The sequence below is a fragment of the Myodes glareolus genome, chromosome 22 (assembly GCF_982192425.1).
Source record: "Myodes glareolus chromosome 22, mMyoGla1.1, whole genome shotgun sequence".
Lineage (NCBI taxonomy): Eukaryota > Metazoa > Chordata > Mammalia > Rodentia > Cricetidae > Myodes > Myodes glareolus.
In genome coordinates this window covers 36,417,616-36,436,554 of record NC_142047.1, presented here as the reverse complement: position 1 = coordinate 36,436,554, position 18,939 = coordinate 36,417,616, and the positions used below count along the sequence as shown (strand labels likewise).

At 47.7% G+C, this 18,939-nt stretch overlaps 1 protein-coding gene across 3 annotated transcripts; it reads left to right on the top strand.

Moving 5' to 3' along the window:
• The first annotated feature begins 1,016 nt into the window (after positions 1-1,016).
• Positions 1,017-18,455, top strand: Ces4a (carboxylesterase 4A). Of its 3 annotated transcripts, none has more exons than XM_085681697.2 (14): positions 1,017-1,177; positions 6,663-6,864; positions 11,180-11,321; positions 11,399-11,532; positions 11,778-11,931; positions 13,465-13,569; positions 13,652-13,753; positions 13,885-13,923; positions 14,452-14,592; positions 14,990-15,070; positions 15,618-15,774; positions 16,279-16,410; positions 16,585-16,657; positions 17,745-18,455. In XM_085681697.2, the coding sequence occupies exons 1-14, from the start codon at positions 1,120-1,122 to the stop codon at positions 17,911-17,913; spliced, it is 1,689 nt and encodes a 562-aa protein (XP_085537823.1). In that variant the 5' UTR covers positions 1,017-1,119; the 3' UTR covers positions 17,914-18,455. The 3 variants fall into 3 exon arrangements, with proteins under 3 accessions (XP_085537823.1, XP_085537824.1, XP_048292941.2); XM_085681698.2 differs by having other exon boundaries at positions 13,649-13,753; positions 15,654-15,774; XM_048436984.3 differs by having other exon boundaries at positions 1,019-1,177; positions 13,649-13,753.
• The last annotated feature ends 484 nt before the right edge of the window (positions 18,456-18,939 follow it).

Below are 18,939 nucleotides of genomic sequence, written 5' to 3'. Positions count from 1 at the left end.
TATATCCAACATACCAGAAGATTCCCCAGTTGGGGTCCTATAGGCAGTAGTCCTCAAGCCTTACTTCGAGGAGCATGGAGCCTAATCAATGATGATTGGGCAGTGATCTCCATACTCCTGAGGATAGAGGAAAAGCCACAAGAATGGGAAATGTGGATAAGGATCCCAAGTAAAGGACATTTCCGAGCACTCACTGAATGGACTTTGGAAGAAATCGTGCACTTCAATGTCTTGCAGACCTACAGAACTGGAGACGATGCGCCAGAGAAAGGCATGCCCCTTACCTTCTGGCCTCCCAGCACAGAACCCCCTAGATGGCCAGTTCTCAAAGGTAAATCGGGTCACCAGGACTCCCACCTGACCTGTCAGTGAAGATGGAACCATCTTTTCCCATCTAGCCCAGCACTTGCTCCTCCAGCTCCAAATATCAGGCCACATCTCCCTTTCCTGGCTGATCACACAAAGGTCGACCTTTACAGCGACGATTAGGTCTTTTCCAGGGAACCCTCCAGGTCAATCACTACCCTGATCTCACTGAGAGACCTTTCTCTTGGCTGCCTTTAGGTCGAGATTCCAGCAGCAATGTGAGACCAAGGGTACTCATCACACTGACTTCCTGTCCCTGTCACAGTCTGACACTCTATAACAATCCCGCCTGAGAAACCTTGGCAGAAAGTCACACATACAAGAATCTTCACAGAGCATGAGCAATCAGGGAGGCCAAGGGCTCTTAAATCCACAGGGTGGATATCCAGGGGCCGAGGGACCCATTAACGCTAGTGTTCCGCGCCGGTCTTGGCACTTAATCAATTGTGAAGCTTGCCTCGTACCAGCCAAACTTTAAGCCATTGCCAAATGAACAAACTGGGCAGGGATTGCAGGCAAGCCCGTCTGGTTGAAGAGTCAAAACCATACAATATGACCTGTCACCCCAAGAAGGAGGGACGAGGCTCCACAGCTGGTAAGAGGCTGGTCGGACCTCCTCCAGCCCAGCCCCCAGTGACGAGAGTCAAGGCGATAAAAGCAGACCTTTCTGGTGCTCGCACACTACAGTCCCAAATCCCTTCTGACCCATAAGGGTAGGCATCGCCGCAGTCCATAGCAGAAGCTGGCTGGAGCATGAAGTGGATTCTGGGCTTGAGCCTCGTCCTGTGCCTGGTGATCCCGATGGCCGTAGGTAAGATCTTCATCCCTCTAGGGGTGCCCGTCCCTGCTCAGCCTCTTCTGGACAGGGGGCCTTAGACAAGGTCTAGGGAGATGGAGGGCAATGTTTCAGGGCGCTCGTGTGCGACCAGCTAGACGTCTGAGAAAATCATTTGTCCTCTCTGAGTCCCATGGCTGCTCTGCGAAGAGGATTCTGTGTCTCCTACCTCCTGGGATCAGTGAGGGCCTGAGAGCATGGCAGGTGCCATCCCTCCTTCTGGCCGTTCCCCGCTCCCTCCTGCCTTCTGTCTTCTAAGCTGGAGTCCTGCTTCTGCCTCCCCTGTCCTGATGGCCTCTTCCCTGTCTGTACCTTTCACCTCACTGTCCTCCTTTGTGTCATCCTCTGAACCGTGACAACAGTGCAGCACGTTAACAACCATTAATTGGGGTACTGGATAAACATACGGCAAGATGCACATATCTAAACTGTATGATTATTATACATAACTACATATATAGTTATATATGATGTCGCCACTATTCTGATCAAAATCTAGAATATTGCCAGTATCCTATGTGCCATTCCTTAGTCAACACCTTCAAAGTGATCACTGTTCTGACCTCTATTGTTAACTGATTTTTGCATAAATAATTACATAAGGGCTTTTTTGGTGGTGGTGGGTTTTTTTGAGAAGTTTTGATAAAACCAATTTAGCATTTTGTGACACTATCTCTTCTTGATATATGCCCATAGTTGTGATATTAGCATGTACACAACATATTTTTAAGATTTTTTAAATTGTACTTTTGTATGTGTGTGTGTATGTGTGTGTTTGTGTGTGTGTGTGCCTGTGTGTGTGTGTGTGTGTGTGTGTGTGTATTCTTGCCCGTGTATGCCACAGCACACTTGTGGAGGCCAGAAGACAAATTGCAAGAGTCTGTCTTCGCCTTCTACCAAGTGAATTCCAGAGATCAAACTCAAGTCCTTAGGCTTAGCAGCAAGCACCTTTATCCACGGAACCTTCTTACTGGCCCCACAGTTTTATACCCTGCTTACTTTTTCCACTTAAGTTCTTATGGAAGGCAGTTTATAGCTTAAGTTTGTATTTACTTCGCTTAGTTCATTCAGCATCCAGCGTCCAGTATCCACTGAAGTTCAGATCAGTCTTTGCTTTAACGAAGCAGCACATCAGACGCTGGAGCTGTTACAGATCCTGATCATGATGGGATGTGTGTGCTACTAGCCTCATGGAGAACTGGACAAGTGAGCTATGAGCACTTTGCTGCATGCTAATGTACTATGTTTTCCTAATTCAAAGAATACTGATTTTTCAAAAAGTACATTTAGTTTTAAAGTGAAGCTACTTAATGAAAGCACATGAACACTTTACGGCTCCTTGTATATTTTACAAGTTGTTTTTCCAAGGTGTTATATCAATTTGTCCTCCACCAATACCTGTGAACATCCTTTTCACTCCAGAACTCATCTCCAGAACTCATTAATCATTTGTGCCATCATTCACTAATTTTTCATGTGTCATCTGTAATTCTAGGCCTTAATAGCACTTTACAAATACTAGTAAGGTGGCACACTGGTGATTTAAAACAATTTTTAACTTAAAAGTAATTCTGTGTGTGTGCCCACGAGAATATGGGTCTAGGTATGCACACATGTGCACCCACAGAGACCAAAGGCACCTCATGTCCTGGAGGTGCACTTAAATAAGGTGATTGTGAACCTCCTGGGAACAGAACTCAGGTCCCTCTGCAAGAACAGTGAGTGCTCATAATCACTGAGCCCTCTTTCCAGCCCCAGGCATTCTAATTTTTATTTAGTACAGACGATTTTTTTTTTTTTTGCTTTTTTCCCCAGACAAGGTCTCACTGTGGAGTTAGGTCCTGAACCTGTGTGCCTATGTGTGTGTGTGTGTGTGTGTGTGTGTGTGTGGTGTGTGTGTGTGTGTGTGTAAATGCAGACACAGAAGACAATCTTGAGTGGGTGTCAGTTCTCACCTTCCACCTTGTTTGAGACAGGGTCTGTTTGTTGTTTCCTGTCCCCGGCTGGTTATGCCAGTCTAGCTAGCCCAAGAGAGTCAAGCGGTTCTCCCATTTCCGCTTCCCATCTCCCTGTGAGAGCAGCTGGATTAGACACCTGTGCAATGCATTCAACTTCTATGTGGGTTCTAAAGAATAAAACTTGGGCCCTCACTCTTGCACAAAAACAAAACTAAAAAAAAAAAAAGTTTTTATTCACCAAGCCATCTCCCCAACCTTGAACTTGTGATCCTCCTGCCTCTGCCTCCCAAGCACTGGTTTGGAATATGTGTTTATAAGTGCTTCTTCACTCCCTCTGGATAACAGAGCTGACATTGGCTTTTCCATGCTGCTCTTGTTCAGCAGTCTAGAAGAACTCGACCATGGGGTCATGACTGGCTCCACAGAGACCAGGAAGTTGACAAGAACCATGGTTCACAGCAGTCATGAGACATTCTCTGTGTGATGTGGGACCTCTGAGCTTATTTCCATGTGTCTCTAGAAGGATTTGGGGCACCAGACTGATGGGACATACCTATAATCCCAGATCTTATCATGCTGAGGCAAAAGGATCATGCATGTGTGTGTGGCATATGTGAACACATGTATACAGATATGCCCATGCAAGCAGAAGACAGAGGATGACATTGGGTGTCCTGGTCTATTATTTTCTGCATTTTTTTTTCTTTGAGATGGGGTATCTCACTGAACCTGGGATGTGTCAAAAATTTTTTGGCAAGGCTAGTTGGCCATCAAGCCCCAGAGAAGATTATGAGTTTGAAGTTAGTTTGGGCTACAATAAATAGCAAGACTTTATCTCAGAAACAAAAATAAAAGCAAAAATCCACCAGGTGGTGGTGGCACACATGTTTAATCCCAGCACTCAGGAGGCAGAGGCAGGGGATCCCTGTGAGTTCGAAGCTCCAAAGCTACATAGAGAAACTCTATCTTGAAAAAACAAAACAAAAAAGCAAAAATCCAGGCATGGTAGTATACCCCTTTAATCTCAACACTTGTGAGTCAGAAGACTTAGGAATTTGGTTTAGATTGGATGTTTTAAAAACATGATCTCATGTAGCCCAAACTGGCCTTGAACTCAGGTACCAAGGACGATCTTGAACTCGTGATCTTCCTGCCTCAGCCTCCAAAACGCTAGGATTTTAGGCGTGTGCTACCTTTCTTGGCTCGGGACTCTATTTTTTTTTTTTACACATCAATTCCTAAATGATTCTGATCCATGGCTAGGATAAATAACCCCGTGGATCACATTTGCTTTCTGTCTCTTTACTGAATGAACTCCAAGGAACAGAAACAAAGAGCAGTTCTGTTTTGATAAGGGAGGAGAGAGAGAACTGAAACCGGATGTGAGGCCTCACCAACACTTGGCAGCAGAAGTGGGGCAGGAGGAGAGCCTAGAAGTGGAGGAAGACTCATAGGCCTAGTCTACTTCATATCTATTCCAAAAGCTGTCTGTGGTGTGAGTATGCTTGCAGTGTGTGTGTGTGTGTGTGTGTGTGTGTGTGTGTGTAATAAGTGAGTACACATTATAAGTGAATACATTACAAACCATATATAGCTGTACTTGTATGCATATGCATATTCCCTGTGAGCATGCATTTGTGTGTTTCTCATGTATACCTGTGTCTGTATTGATGTGTCAGGGTGCATTGATGTCAGTGTGTATGAGGAAGAATGTGCATAGATTACTCCAACCATTCCAGGAATGAACCAGGCAGGGCTGGGGAGGGGACTCAGTTGGTGAAGTCTTTTCTGCGTAAGTGTGAGGACCTGAGTTTGGATATCAAGACTCATGTGAAAAGCCATGGGGTGTGGGACTGTGACCACAGCGCTGAAGAAGGAGAAACATGTGGGTCAATGGGGGCTTGCTAGTCACCAAGTCTAGCCACTCAGTAAATGCAAGGCGCAATGAGAAACCCTGTTTCAAAAAATGAGGTAAACAACAATTGTAAGGGTCTGGAGAGATGGCTCAGTGGTTAAGAGCACTGCCTGCTCTTCCAAAGGTCCTGAGTTCAATTCCCAGCAACCACATGGTGGCTCACAGTAATGAGATCTGTTGCCCTCTCTGGCCTGCAAGCATATTTGAAGGCAGAACACTGTATACATAAATAAACAAATAAATAAATAAATCTTTTTTTAAAAAAAAAAGAAAAATTGCAGAAGACACCAAAAATCAATCACTGTTCCCCATATACAGGTATATAAACACCACCATGGGCACATTTACATGGACGTGAAGACACACATACACACCACACAGGAAAAAAGCAAATGAAAAAGAAACTAATCAAAACCTAATTAAACCAATTAGCAACCAGAAAAGAAGAAGGTGCAGCCATGTTCATATCAAACAGAAGTTAAAATAAATTCCCCTTTCAGCCCTGTATGGTGGTTACGGCCTTAATCCCAGCACTTGGGAGACAGAAGCAGGTGGATCTCTGTGAATTCAAGACCAGCCTGATCTACACAGGGAGTCCCAGGACAGCCAGAGTTATATAATAGAGAGAACTTACCTCAAAAAAACTAAATATGTAAACAAATAAATGTACCTTTTATTGACATTAAATGACACAAAGAGAAATGGTTTATATAACAGACATGAACTTTTATGTGCCTACCAGGATAGCTTTGAAATCTTAATAATAATAATCCTCATAGACACACAAGAGAAATAAGACAGCTACATAATTGTTATTTTTAAACTTCTGGGGTTTTTATTGTTGTTCTAAGAAGCAGCACAAGGCTGAGGAGACGGCTTAGTGGGTACACTTGGTGCATGAGCGTGAGGACCAGAATTCAGAGCCCCAGAACCCATGTAAAACGCCGGGTGGTTTTGTCAGCCTGCCTGCAATCCCAACCCGGGCGAGACAGACACAGGGAATCCCTGAGCAAACTGTCTCACCAGACTAAACAAAACAGCAAGCTCTGGGCTTGGTGACAGATCCTGCCTCGGTACAGATGGTGGAAAACAATCACCTAAGACACTTGATGTTAAGAGGACTGGCTGCTCTTCCAAATGAGCCAGATTCAATTCCTAGCTCCCACATGGCAGTTCAGAGATGTCTGTAACTCCAGTTTTAGAGAACCCAATGCCCTTTTCTGCGTGTGGCACACAGATGTACATGCACACAAAACCCTCACAAACATAGGGTTTTTAAATATTTGAATAATAATAATTGATTGGTTGCTTTTGTATATATAGCAGCAGCAGCAGCTACCCAGGTCAGGTAGCACACTCCTGTAATCCCAGCATTTGGGAGACTGAGGCAGAAGGGTGATGGGTTTAAAGCCAACCTTTAACCATGTAGTGGGACTGAGTCATGTAGTGGGACTCTGGAGAGAGGTGGATGAAGAGAAAAAAGGAAAAAAGGGGGAGGAAGGGAGGGGAGAATGGGTTCCATGGCAGACGTACTAGAACCGCACCTGTGGCTGACAAAAATGAGACACAGTCCCTCTTCTCTTCCCAGGTGCTTTGTACACCATGGAGCCTCTCGTGGTCACCAAACACGGGGTCCTACAAGGAAAGCAAACACATGTGGGAAACATAACCATCCAAGTCTTCCTGGGAGTCCCCTTCTCCAAGCCTCCTGTGGGCACCCGCAGGTTTGCTCCTCCAGAGCCCCCGCAGCCCTGGAACGGCATCAGAGACGCCACCACCTACCCACCTTCGTAAGTGCCAGAGGACTGTGGGCTGGTAGATGAGGAGACCTGATGAGTCGGGTGGATCGGTGCCTAAAACAACTCACTAGAAACACCCTGTGTGACCAAAGCAAAGCTCGGACCCAATCGTGGCCTCAGTTTCCAAGTCTGTGTAATGAGGAAATTAGACCAAATGACATTTGAGGCACTGATTGTACTGTATTTGGTTTCTCATGAGAGAGCTCTGGGCAAGGTGGATTTGGTCACTGGCTTTGTCACAGGACCTTCTGGGAAGATGAATTTCCCAATGCATCCCCACCTCCAGTTCTCATCCACTCCCCAGGCCTAGGAATGATAGGCTCTGGCTTTGTAACACACACGGCACTGTCAGCCCCTCCCTGCAGAGGGCGCTCCAAGATGGGAACTACCAGGGCTCTTTCAGCTTCGACGTTTCAGTGTCTTGCTGCCACCTACAACCTTCAAATAACAAGACCTAAACAATGATTGCCCAGTATTCACTGTTTATTCAGACTACTAAGTAATCAACTGACCATAATATTGTATGACAATCATTAACAATGTTTATCTTAAGCTGGTTAAAGCGCAGGGTTTAGAACCTGGGTGCCAACTGATATTAAAAAAAAAAAAAAAAGCCGATGGGAGGTAGTCCACACCTTTAATCCCAGCACTTGGGAGGAAGAGGCAGGCGGATCTCTGTGAGTTCGAGACCAGCCTGGTCTACAAGAGCTAGCGAGTTCCAGGACAGGCTCCAAAGCTACAAAGAAACCCTGTCTCGAAAAACAAAAAACAAACAAACAAACAAAAGTCCTCTAACGAATGTCTATTTGTTAAGACATCAACCAGAGATGTTTTTGCTCCATGCTAACCATGGGAGAAGTACAGGTTCAATCTTAATAGATAGATAGAAAGAAAGGTAGATAGATAGATAGATAGATAGATAGATAGATAGATAAATAGATAGATAGATATAGATAGATCAAGCCCCAGGCATTCTGATCATTCCCTGGTTATTATTTGGAATTCCTGTTGGCAGAACATGGGATGATCATTATCTGAAAATTGAAGGCAAGGTTTGGAGGTGAGGGTGCCCATTACATACACACGTGGGTGTTAGTCATTGGGACGCCCTATAAGCTGTCAGAACAAGGGGTGTTTTGAACTTAGAGAGTCAAGTATAAGAATCCGTGGGTTACTTATATCACTCTGTAGGGCAGCAACAAAGGGAGAGAGAAATGATGGCCTCCACAAGGAAGCCAGAAGGAAGCAATCGGATTCTAAATTTGTTCCAAAGGAAAAGTTGATACTATTTTCTGGAGAATTGAATATGACCCACATTAAAAAAAAAAGGAATTTAATACAATTACTACATTTCACTAGGGCAACAGCAGGTTTGGGGGAGAAAAAGAGAGAGAATTCATTTGGCTACCAAGCATGATGGCACACATTGATAACCCCAGTAATTGTGATGCTGAGGCAGGAAGATCAGAAGTTCAAGGCCAGTCTGAACTATGCAGTGAGTTTGAGGGCACTCTGGGTTATTTAAGACCTCATCTCAAAGAAAAGAGAGAAGAAGTAGGTGTGATGGCTCATGTCTTTAGTCCTGGTACTTGGGGGGCAGAGGGCAGGCAGATTACTACAACTTTGGGGCCAGCCTAGTCTACATACTGTCTTTCAGACAAGCTAAGATCTTGTCTCAAAAAAAAAATCACAATAATTTGGGGGCTGGAGAAATGACTTGGGGGTTAAGAGCACTGGCTGCTCTTCCAAAGGACCTTAGTTAGATTCCTGGTGCCCACAGGGTGTCTCACAGCCTGTCTGGAACTCCAATTCCAGGGGGATCCAATGTCCTCTTCTGGTCTCTGCAGGCATTGCATGCACATGGTACACAAACACACACGCAGGCAGAAAGCCCATACACATAACATAAAAATAAATTAAATCCCCAAAAATAATTTTAAAGGAAAAGAAGTTGCTGTGCTTCATAGCAACTTCTAGGTTAGTCTGGGCTATAAAGTGAGACATGGCCTCCAAAAAGCAAAAAGAAAGGAGAGAACTCGTAGAAAGAGAGAGAAACTTGGGCTGTCTTATGCTTAGACCTGGGTCAGCAGGAGGATCCATCAGGGAGACAGAGGGAAAAGTTGGAGAGCTGGATGCTGTAAAAACCTGGAAAGGGAATAGCGCCCAAGAAAGGGTGGAGCACTTGGTCATCCGCATCGAGAATCAATGGTGGCCGTGACAGGAGTGACTTTGGTGATGTGGTGGAGATAGAAATCTCAGCGGTTCTTAACTCCAGTTCTTGGCTATAGCTGCTAGCCCCTGGAATTGATCCTGGCACTACAAATTTTTAAAGGAGAAGGAGTAAAGCAGAGATCAAAAACAGAGCTATAAAGTCTGGCCGAGTGGTACAAGCCTCCCAGCACTTGGAAGGGGGAGGCAGGAGGGTCAAGAGTTCAAGATCATCCTCAATTATATAAGTTCAAGAGTCCCTGTCTAGGAAGAAAGAGAGGAAGAAGAAATAGGGGAGGGAGAAAAGGAGGAGAAGAAAGAAAGAAAAGAAAGAGAGAGGAGGGAGGGAGGATGGGAGGGGGAGGGAGGGAGGAAAGGAAAGAGGGAAAGAGGGAGGAAGGGAGAGAGGGAAAGAGGGAGGGAGGGAGGGAGGGAAGGAGAGAGGGAGGGAGAAAAGAAGATATACTGCTTGCTGGTGACCTTTGAAGAGGCCAGGTGAGATTGAAGTTTATCCTGGGGCTAGGGAGATGAGCTTAGTAAGTTAAAGCACTTGCCTTACAAGTATGAGGTCCTGAGTTCAAGCCCCAGAACCCCCATAAAAAGCCAAGAGCCATGGCAAGAATTTGCAGCAGGAGTCCTGGGGAAGCCAGAGACAAGAGGATCCCTCTGGCTCACTAGCCAGCCAGCTTCGACTACTCAGCAAGATCCAACTAAGAGACCCAGTCTTTAAAAAAAAAATCTGGACGGCCTCCATGAGGACTGACACCAGAGGTTTTTCTCCGGCCTTCACATGTACGCATTGACCTGCATACATAAACACAAAAGAAAATGAAAATTTGTCCTTGTAGGAAGAGAGCTCAGATGACGGCTGGACACGGTGGCTCGGAGATGATAATTTGGGATGAGGCAGGGTGCAGTGTTGTGGGAAGGACATATGGAAAAGGGAAAGGGAAGGTGGGCTGGGACAAGAGCAGAGCTAAAAGGAGGAACATACAGGGATTCCAACCAAGTAAGACCAGCCCCAGACTTGTAAGAATAGCCATTCCAGGGGTTAGGCTAGCAGTGGAGAGGAGGGAAGTGGCCATATGGCCCATACTCCTCTTCAAATACTCTACAAGTCCACTTGGTGCCTGGCTGAGTGCTAGGACACACTGTCATCCTGCACTCCAGGAGACAAGCGATTAATTGAAATAACTTCACCCAGCATTACAGTCGAGAGTGGAGAAAGGTCTGCAGGACCCAGATGGAGCGCCCTTAGGAGGGGGTACCATTTGAGCTATAAGAGGGGTACCATTTGAGCTGGCCTAAGCAGAAGTGTAGCTTGCTGGGCAAGGAGGAAAGCACTTGGCAGAAGGCACAGAGGCACAGGGGCTTGGAAATCAGAGGCAAGTGGCCACATCTATCCGGAACAAAGGGTGTCTGTGCTGACTGGATGGAAAGGAGGGTCTGAGTCAGACTGAGGGTGTCTGGACTCTTTCTCTAGGGGCAGTGGAGAGCCAGGAAAATGGGTTTGGAGAGATGGGTTCTCCTATTGCAACTCGGGCTGTCCTGGGACCCACTGCAGCCCAGACTAGCCTTGATTCCAGATGCCAGCCACTATGCCTCAGCAGTGCCATGGTCTGTGTCGTGTCTGGCTTTGTTTTTAATTACTTTTATCAATGTCCTCCAGACAACAATTTGGAGGACTGTGAAGAAGTTGCAGGGGGCCACAGATTTTATGGTCTTGACAGGACAGTGGCCCTGTGTTCGGAGTAGGGAAACACGTTCTAGGGCTCCTTGGCCTGCCTGGAAGATAAAAGAGTCTGGGAGGGTGGGACCCGAAGGCAGAGAGTTACGTAGGGCACCCAAATTTTGGCCTTGATCAAATCGGCAGTCTCCAGAAAGAGCAAAGACTACCCAAGCTAAGGGGGTGTAGGTCAAGATGCAGGGTAGAAAGAAGGATGGATCCTGGGAAGACGTGCCTGCCTTGCAGTCCTGGACCTGACCACTGGTAAAAGACTCCAGGAGGCATGCACACACGCACAGAGCCTGTCACTGCTGACCCCGGAGTTGGAACTATTCTCTTCGCTGTCAATATAAATTCACTGCATGCCCACAGGTGCCTTCAGGAAACCTGGGGGCAGGTAACCTCCATGTACCTGAACACGCGGAAACAGTATGAGTGGCTACACTTCAGCGAGGACTGTCTCTACCTGAATGTTTATGCCCCAGTGCTCACGCCTGGGGACCCTCTGCTGCCGGTGAGTACTCTGTTTTCCACCACCCCCTTCTACTACAGTACAGCCCAGTTTAGGCTTTGGAGACCTTTCTTGCCTAGGTGATGGTTTGGTTCCCCGGAGGCGCCTTCCTCGTCGGCTCCGCTTCCACCTACGAAGGCTCGGAGTTAGCCGCCCGCGAGAAAGTGGTGCTGGTGTTTCTGCAGTACAGGCTGGGCATCCTAGGCTTCTTCAGGTGGGCCTTGGACCAGGGGCGGGGCCTTCCCCTACCTGCCAGAGACTCAGAAAGTGGGGGAACTGGAGGAAAGGGGCGTGGTCCGTGGACGGGATCGAGTGAAGAGGGTAGTAGTTCAAGCTGTGAAGACTCTGGATACTCTCTCACGAGCGAGTCTAAGGAAGCCTGAGATGGGGAGCCATGGCAGCTCTCTGAATCCTGACGATCGAATTTGGAAACACTGACCATGAATCTCGTGTGCCTAGCACGGGCGACAGTCAAGCCCGCGGAAACTGGGGGCTGCTGGACCAGATAGCGGCTCTGCACTGGGTTCAGGAGAACATCGAGGCCTTTGGTGGAGACCCGGACAGTGTAACACTATTCGGTCAGTCGGCAGGAGCTATGAGCATCTCCGGACTGGTGAGTGTGATTTCCACTGGACCAGCAGAGACACAAGCCAGCATGTTCCCACAGTGCACAGGCTCCTGCGCAGACCTACGTCCACAAACCTGCATCTCACCCCTTTCAAGGACACCATTCACACCAGGGGCACAACTGCTCATAGCCAAGGGTACTTTCTCTTCAAGAATAGCACCCATCAAGGCTGTTAAGATGGGTTGGCAACAAGGCTGATGATCAGAGTTCGATCCCTGGAGCTCACAGGTGGAATTGGTTCCTGTAACTTCTCCTCAGCCCAGGTTTCTGCCATATACACTAAATAAATTATTTTCTTGAAAAGGAAAAAAGAATAGCACTGATGGCAAATCCAAGCCCCAACAAGGACAAGGTGAGGCTTCGTGGGTGCCTCCCACCTCTTGCTTCCCTCAGGGTCCTTTCACCTAAACAGAGCCAGCATCTACCCTCTGGGCAGGGCTCGGGACATCCTATGCCCGGAAGTCAGGGGCATGTTGGAGACTTCACAGGGGTGGAAGTGAGCAGGAATCACATCAAGCATGGTCACGAGGGCCACGGTCCTCATAAGGCTCAAACATCGGAGCCCTTTCTGTGTGACACGTATCTTCCCATACACCTTACATGAATTACTTTACTTAATTTCCCCAATCCCAAAAGAGTTGAGTGTGGTGGTCCTAAACCTTGAGGGGATTCACAGCTAGCCTTAGCGACATAGTAAATTTGAAAACAGTATGGACTACATAAAACACTGTCACACACACACAAAAAAAAAATCCAAAGAAACAGGCAGATTTGTAGTCCCAGCATTCCCATGGCTGACTTGAAATGCCGCAACTATACAGCAAGGCCCTCCCTGTTCAAAACTAACAGGTTAATTGGTAATAGAAGAAAAGTGCTGTGTCCTCATCTCACAGATGAATACCCCCATGCAGAGAAGAGAAGCAGAGAAGCACCTCTCTCCAGTTCAGTGTCCTAGAGAGCCGAGATAGGGTTTTTCTGTGTGGTCTGGTTTGGCTCGGATCTTTTTGTTGTTGTTTGTTGACACTGGGTCTCACTCTGCTTCTCTTGCTGGCCTCAGACTTGGTATTTAACCAAGCTAGTCTGGAATTTGCTATGTAGACAAGGTTGGCCTCAAACTTGTGGCTTGCAGCCATCCTCTTGAGAGCAGAGACAGATGTTAAGCAGGGAAGTGATAAGATCAGACGTGGATTTAGAGAGGCCTCTCTGTCTTCTGTATGGAACTGACATAGCAAAAAGCCACCCTCACTTGTAAACTGTAGCAGAGAAAAAAAACCCTATGCATACCAGCAGATCACCTCCCATATCCTTGGGTCAACTCGGGGACCTCTAGAGTCCACTACATAGACCAAAGACTGGAAGGTGCTGGCTTTAAGTCTAGGACTCTAGCCTAAGATCCATGGCTCTCTCCAAGATGCTTATCTCTCAGGCTACTCAGAAAGAGTTAGGTGGGAACCCAAAACAACTCAGTTGCCCCTATTTATGGATCTCATGGGTGTTCTGTGCTTCCAATCCCTACAGCTGATGTCACCCCTTGCCCAAGGTCTATTCCATCGGGCCATTTCCCAGAGTGGTACTGCAATACTGAAAGTCTTCATCATGCCTGATCCATTGAAGGCTGCCAAGGTGGGTACCACTCCTCTCCCAGGGCTCAACAAGAGGGGAGAAGGATGGAGGCATCCCTGGATACCCATTCTCTCTACAGAAGGTTGCTCATGTGGCTGGCTGCAACCACAACAACACGAAGATCATGGTAGAATGCCTGAGGGCTCTATCGGGGAACGAGATGATGCATGTTTCCAAGAGGATGGTAGGTAGAACAGTCCAGTTGTCTTCCCTTCCAGCCTAGGGACTATAGCCATAGATACTTCCCCAGGGGGGCTGTCTCTCGGACACATTGGGGACTTTCTTTTGATTCCTATCTTCTTCTCTTCTTTATAGGCATTCTTTCATGTCAACTTCAAGAAAGACCCAAAAGATGTGAGTAAGCAGTAGCCTGCAACTTGAGTGTTCATTGAGTATCTACTGTGTGCCAGGTCCTTGGGATGCCTGAGGAACTATCCAAGCCAATTTCCCTTCCCTAGTGAGACTGACGCCCCACTGGAGAGAGACACAATAAATGCTATAAATAAGTAAATCACTCAGTTTCCTAGAAGGCAATAGCAACAAGGGGAGGGATCAAGGCATGGTGAGAGGTATAGAGTTTAAAATAGAATGGATAAGACATGTCTCATTGAAGGGATAGTTCATAAGGATTTTCAAGAGATGAGGAAGAACTATGAGGATGTCTGGAGCAAGCATCTGAAGTCTGAGTAGCTGGTCCTGTCTTCCCTGGTCCCTCCCAGCGCTCACCTTCCTTAGCATCATTGTGGGCAATCTCAGTTTTTACCAAAAGAGCTTACGCTAGGCCAGCTCCTGAGACAGACCTGATGAGCTGAGCACCCAAGCCACACAGGCCCCCCAGAGAGTCTGTGGGATGACTACCTGGAAAATCCCCTGGCCTTGCAGATGGTATGGTTCCTGAGCCCTGTGGTGGATGGTGTGGTGTTCCCAGAGGACCCTGTGGTACTCCTGACCAGCGGGCAGGTTACCCCTGTGCCCTACCTTCTAGGTGTCAACAGCGTGGAGTTCGAGTGGAGCTTGCCTTTTGTGAGTGGATGGGAAAGGTGCTCGCTCAGTGGGTTTGCAAAGGGATGCCCCTTGAGCAGTGCTTGGGTACCAAGTTAGATCTCAGTGGCCCCACTGAGGATGCAGGGATAGTTGACCAGGAATGATAGAGAGGCACTGGGAGAAGTATAGTCAACCCCTGAGCCTGCTAACAACTATACACCTTAGGGGCCTCCTTTACTCCCTGTGTCAGGGCAAATGCCATAGCTCAAGACAGGCCCTCCCAGCGCTACTTCAGCTCAGAACCAGGTGGTGATGACAGACAGTGAGCAGGGCAGGTTGTGGGTCTTTCCTGGGCTATGCCTTGTCTGAGAATTCTACATGCAGACAGGCAAGAGCTCAGGCCTGATTCATCCCTGGGTCCTTTTCTTGTGATCAGCTCATGAAGCTCCAGATGACTCAGCTTGCAATGAACGAAAAATACTTCACCAAACTGCTTTGGAGTTCCAGCACCCTGCTGGTGAGGGATCCCATGGTTGGGTTGTTAGTGTAAACAGGACTAAATACCACACACACTTCTTTAAGAATGTAGGACTTGCTCTGTGCAAGGGTTCCTGAGGTAGGAGAGCCCTAAAGGAATTTGACATGGAATGAGATGGTTGCTGATGGACAAGGTCTCCAAGGCACTCTCAGGGTCATAATAGGCAGTTCTCCTGGGGCAAAAGTGGCAGGGGTAAGAATCAATCAAGATGACGGGGCCGTGGTGGCACACGCCTTTTCAGCACTTGGTAGGCAGAGAGGAAGGTGGATCTCTGTGAGTTCAAGGCCAGCTTGGTCTACAGAGTGAGTTCCAGGACAGCCAGGGCTACACAGAGAAACCATGTCTTAAAAAAAAAAATTATAAAAAAAAAAAGAAGAAGAAGAAGAAGAAATAGGAAAGAGACCATCCTAGAAATCTCATTCCCAAAAGTCCTGGAGAGTTGAGGCTGGGTGCAAGCCAATGGTGCACGCACCCGTGGCCCAGCTGGTATAGCAGGCCTCAGGGTGGGTCTTGCGTCCTGGCCCAGAATATCACTAACGAGCAGATCCCACTGGTGATGAAGGAGTACTTGATCGACGCTGCCGCTAAGCATGATTGGAAGACGGTCCGCAACCACTTGCTAGATCTAATTGGAGACGCCACCTTCGTGTACTCCACCCTTCAAGCCGCCCGCTACCACCGGGGTATGAGGCCCCTGAGAGTAACCACACCGCTCCCCTTCGCGGTCCAGCTGAGCTGCTTCCAACGGGAATCACCAGCTCTTCCCCTACCTGCTTCATACTTTGGGCTATTACAGAACTCCAAGAGGCCACAGAGAAGGCAGCAAGCCAGAGGAAGAGCTGTTCCTGAGGAATAAGGGCAAAACCTCAGCCACCCTACAGGAAAAAGCTGGGGTGGCAGAGACAGTACCCTAGGTTAGGAGGATGACTTAAGAGCAATTTAAAAGGCAGGCTGACTGGGCTTGGGAATATGAGAATGAGAGGTCAAAGGTGTCTGCAGATGAGGAACGGCAGCTCAGAGAGTTTGAGTGGCATACTGGCGGCTAGTGCAGGCAGGATTCTAACTTGCCCCATGACTGAAAAGCTGAAGGCCTGCCCTATGTTGGTGGGTGGGACTCATTGGGTAGACGGGAACTTACCTCAGGCTAAGGCTCTTCCTGCAGCCCTCACCCATTTCATTATTCACAGATGCTGGCTTCCCTGTCTATCTGTATGAGTTCAAGCACCATGCTCCTTCAGGCATAATCGTCAAACCTCGACATGATGGGGCAGACCACGGAGACGAACTCTTCTATATCTTTGGAAGTCCTTTCTCCAAAGGTCTGAATGCCCTACCTGATACCTAGTCTCCTCACTGTGCATGAAGACCCACACCTCCATTGGCTGACCACAGGGAACTATCTAGTCCCTCGTGTGGAATGTACCCCCCAATTCAGAGTGAGAGGCTGGTACCTCCAGCTCTTTCCAAAATACCATATCCTCTTCTGCCCCCAGGCTCATCCACCAGTGAAGAAAAGGAATTTAGCCTCCAGATAATGAAATACTGGGCCAACTTTGCCCGCACTGGGTGAGTCTAGCCCCTTACACATATAAACAATACTAGAACCATAGGAACTAGACAATCAAGCCTGGGCCCTTCTCCTTTTCCTTGTCAGTCATGGAGTCCTAAATGTGCCTAGAAGGTATCTCCTCTGTCCCACGATGCACACTCTTCATTCACTCATCCAATTGTATCTCACCAATGTTCTCCTTTGTATCTGACCCTGGTACTGGAAGCTGGGGTTCAAGGATGTCATAGCATGTGCTACATCCTCCTCACCCCACTATATGAAAACCAAATTCCAAACAGGCACAATGGGAGCTGTCCCACTGGTATCACTGGGCCATGGGGAGCATCAAGAAGGGGTCTGGCCCTTTTTGAGTGGCAGAGGTGGCTTCAAGCGAAGGTGATACTTTAACTAAACTTTGGAACCCCATGCATATTTTGCTAGGCCTACCTTCTCTCCCCCATCATTCTGTGACACTAGAGGAGTTGTTCTGAAGTATCATCTAATCAAATTACTCACTTGTTTAAAACCCTTGCTCATCGCCAGGCGGTGGTGACGCACGTCTTTAATCCCAGCACTCGGGAGGCAGAAACAGGAGGATCTCTGTGAGTTCAAGGCTAGCCTGGTCTGGACAGGCTCCAAAGCTACAGAAAAACCTGTCTTAAAAAAACAAATGAACAAACAAACAAACAAAACCTTGTTCATGTTCTCAGAGTAAATCTCCTTTCCTTTAGCTTGTCGTGAAAAGCCAAGAATCTTTCCTATGCCGTCATCATTCCTCCTGCCCACATACCCTCCTTATACTCACCTTCATATTTTACCTAACCTTGTACTGCCTGGAAGCTCACTTCTTCCACCTCCTTCCTTGGGGTTTGCTATGCAGCCTACACTGGCCTCAAACTCACACTTTTCCTGCCGTCACCTCCCGAGCGCTGTGATTCTAGGCGCTCACCATCCATCATGCCTAGCCCTCCTACTCTTTCATAAGATCTGTCTAAGCATCATTGCCACCAAGCCTTCTTGGATCTCAGCTTCCCAAGTGAAGGGAAGCGGGACAAGCTGAATAAACAAGAGTGTGACACTAATCTCTCTCCACCTTGGGATTAGGGACCCCAATGACAGGAAGCTGCCCTACTGGCCACGCTTTGACGAGAATGAAAAGTACCTGCAGTTGGATTTCGATACAAGTGTGGGTGTGAAGCTCAAAGAGAAAAAGATGGCATTCTGGAGAAGGCTGCACCAGCCTCGGAAAACTCAGAAGCAACAGCAACCCTGAGAGTAACCAAGCAAGAGAGAACTATATCCTACCATCCTGCCTCAAGGAGATTGGCCCTGGATATGTCTGAGGACAGCAGTCCTGTCTACTGAATGTAGGACCTGGAGAAGCTCCTGGCTGCCTTCAGGCTATAGCTGGAGCCCTAGTCCATCATTTGGGGCTCAGCACCACCTGTCCAGCCTGACATCCCATGGATCACTGTCTACACCAGGCCAGGGCCCTTTCATCACACTGTGTTCTGCTCCCTGCCACCTCAGCCTCAGGATAATCTCTTCTCTCTCTTTTCCAGGCCCTCTCACCCTTCATGATGTGTTTTCAGCCCCCTCTTATGGAAAGTCCACACAGATCGTCACTTTCTGTCACTGCACCCTGCCACCTGCCTGCTCATGCTGGCCTCGAGGACCCGGACAGTCTATCCATGGCATGGGCAAAGCTTTGATGGCTTGGGATCTGTTCCCTACCCACACACATCTCCTCTGGGGCCCTTCAGAAGCCGGTACCTAGGGATGATGCTCAATAAAAATAGGTTCTTTTCATCCTCAGTTTCTCTCTCTGTAAAATGAATGGGTGAAATGGATGTTGCCTCAGTTTCCCTTAGAGTAATAACGTGTTGCTACTTGCTGCTTCTTGGGTTGTACTTGCTAGAAAGGCTGAAGCAAAGTCACCGAGGGTGCAAAAATTCAGTTAGTGCCGGATGTGGTGGTTTATAAAGGAGGTAGCCCCCTCAGACACACCCAGACACCAAATTCTCAGCACAAAAGAGATTTTTTTACCCTAGAGAGGAAAAGGGAGATGGGCTGCAAAGGCAGGCAGCGGCAGCGGCAGCAAGCACGGAGGAGGTTTTCTCAGGAGTGAGTGCTTGTTTGCTTGCTTGGGGATTGTTTCTTGTTTTTGTTTTTGTTTGTTTATTGATTTGGTGGTTGGTTGGTTGACTGGTTTTTCAAGACAGGTATTCTCTGTATAGCCTTGGCTTCCCTGGAACTTGCTCTGTAGACCAGGGTGGCCTCAAATTCAGAGATCCACCTG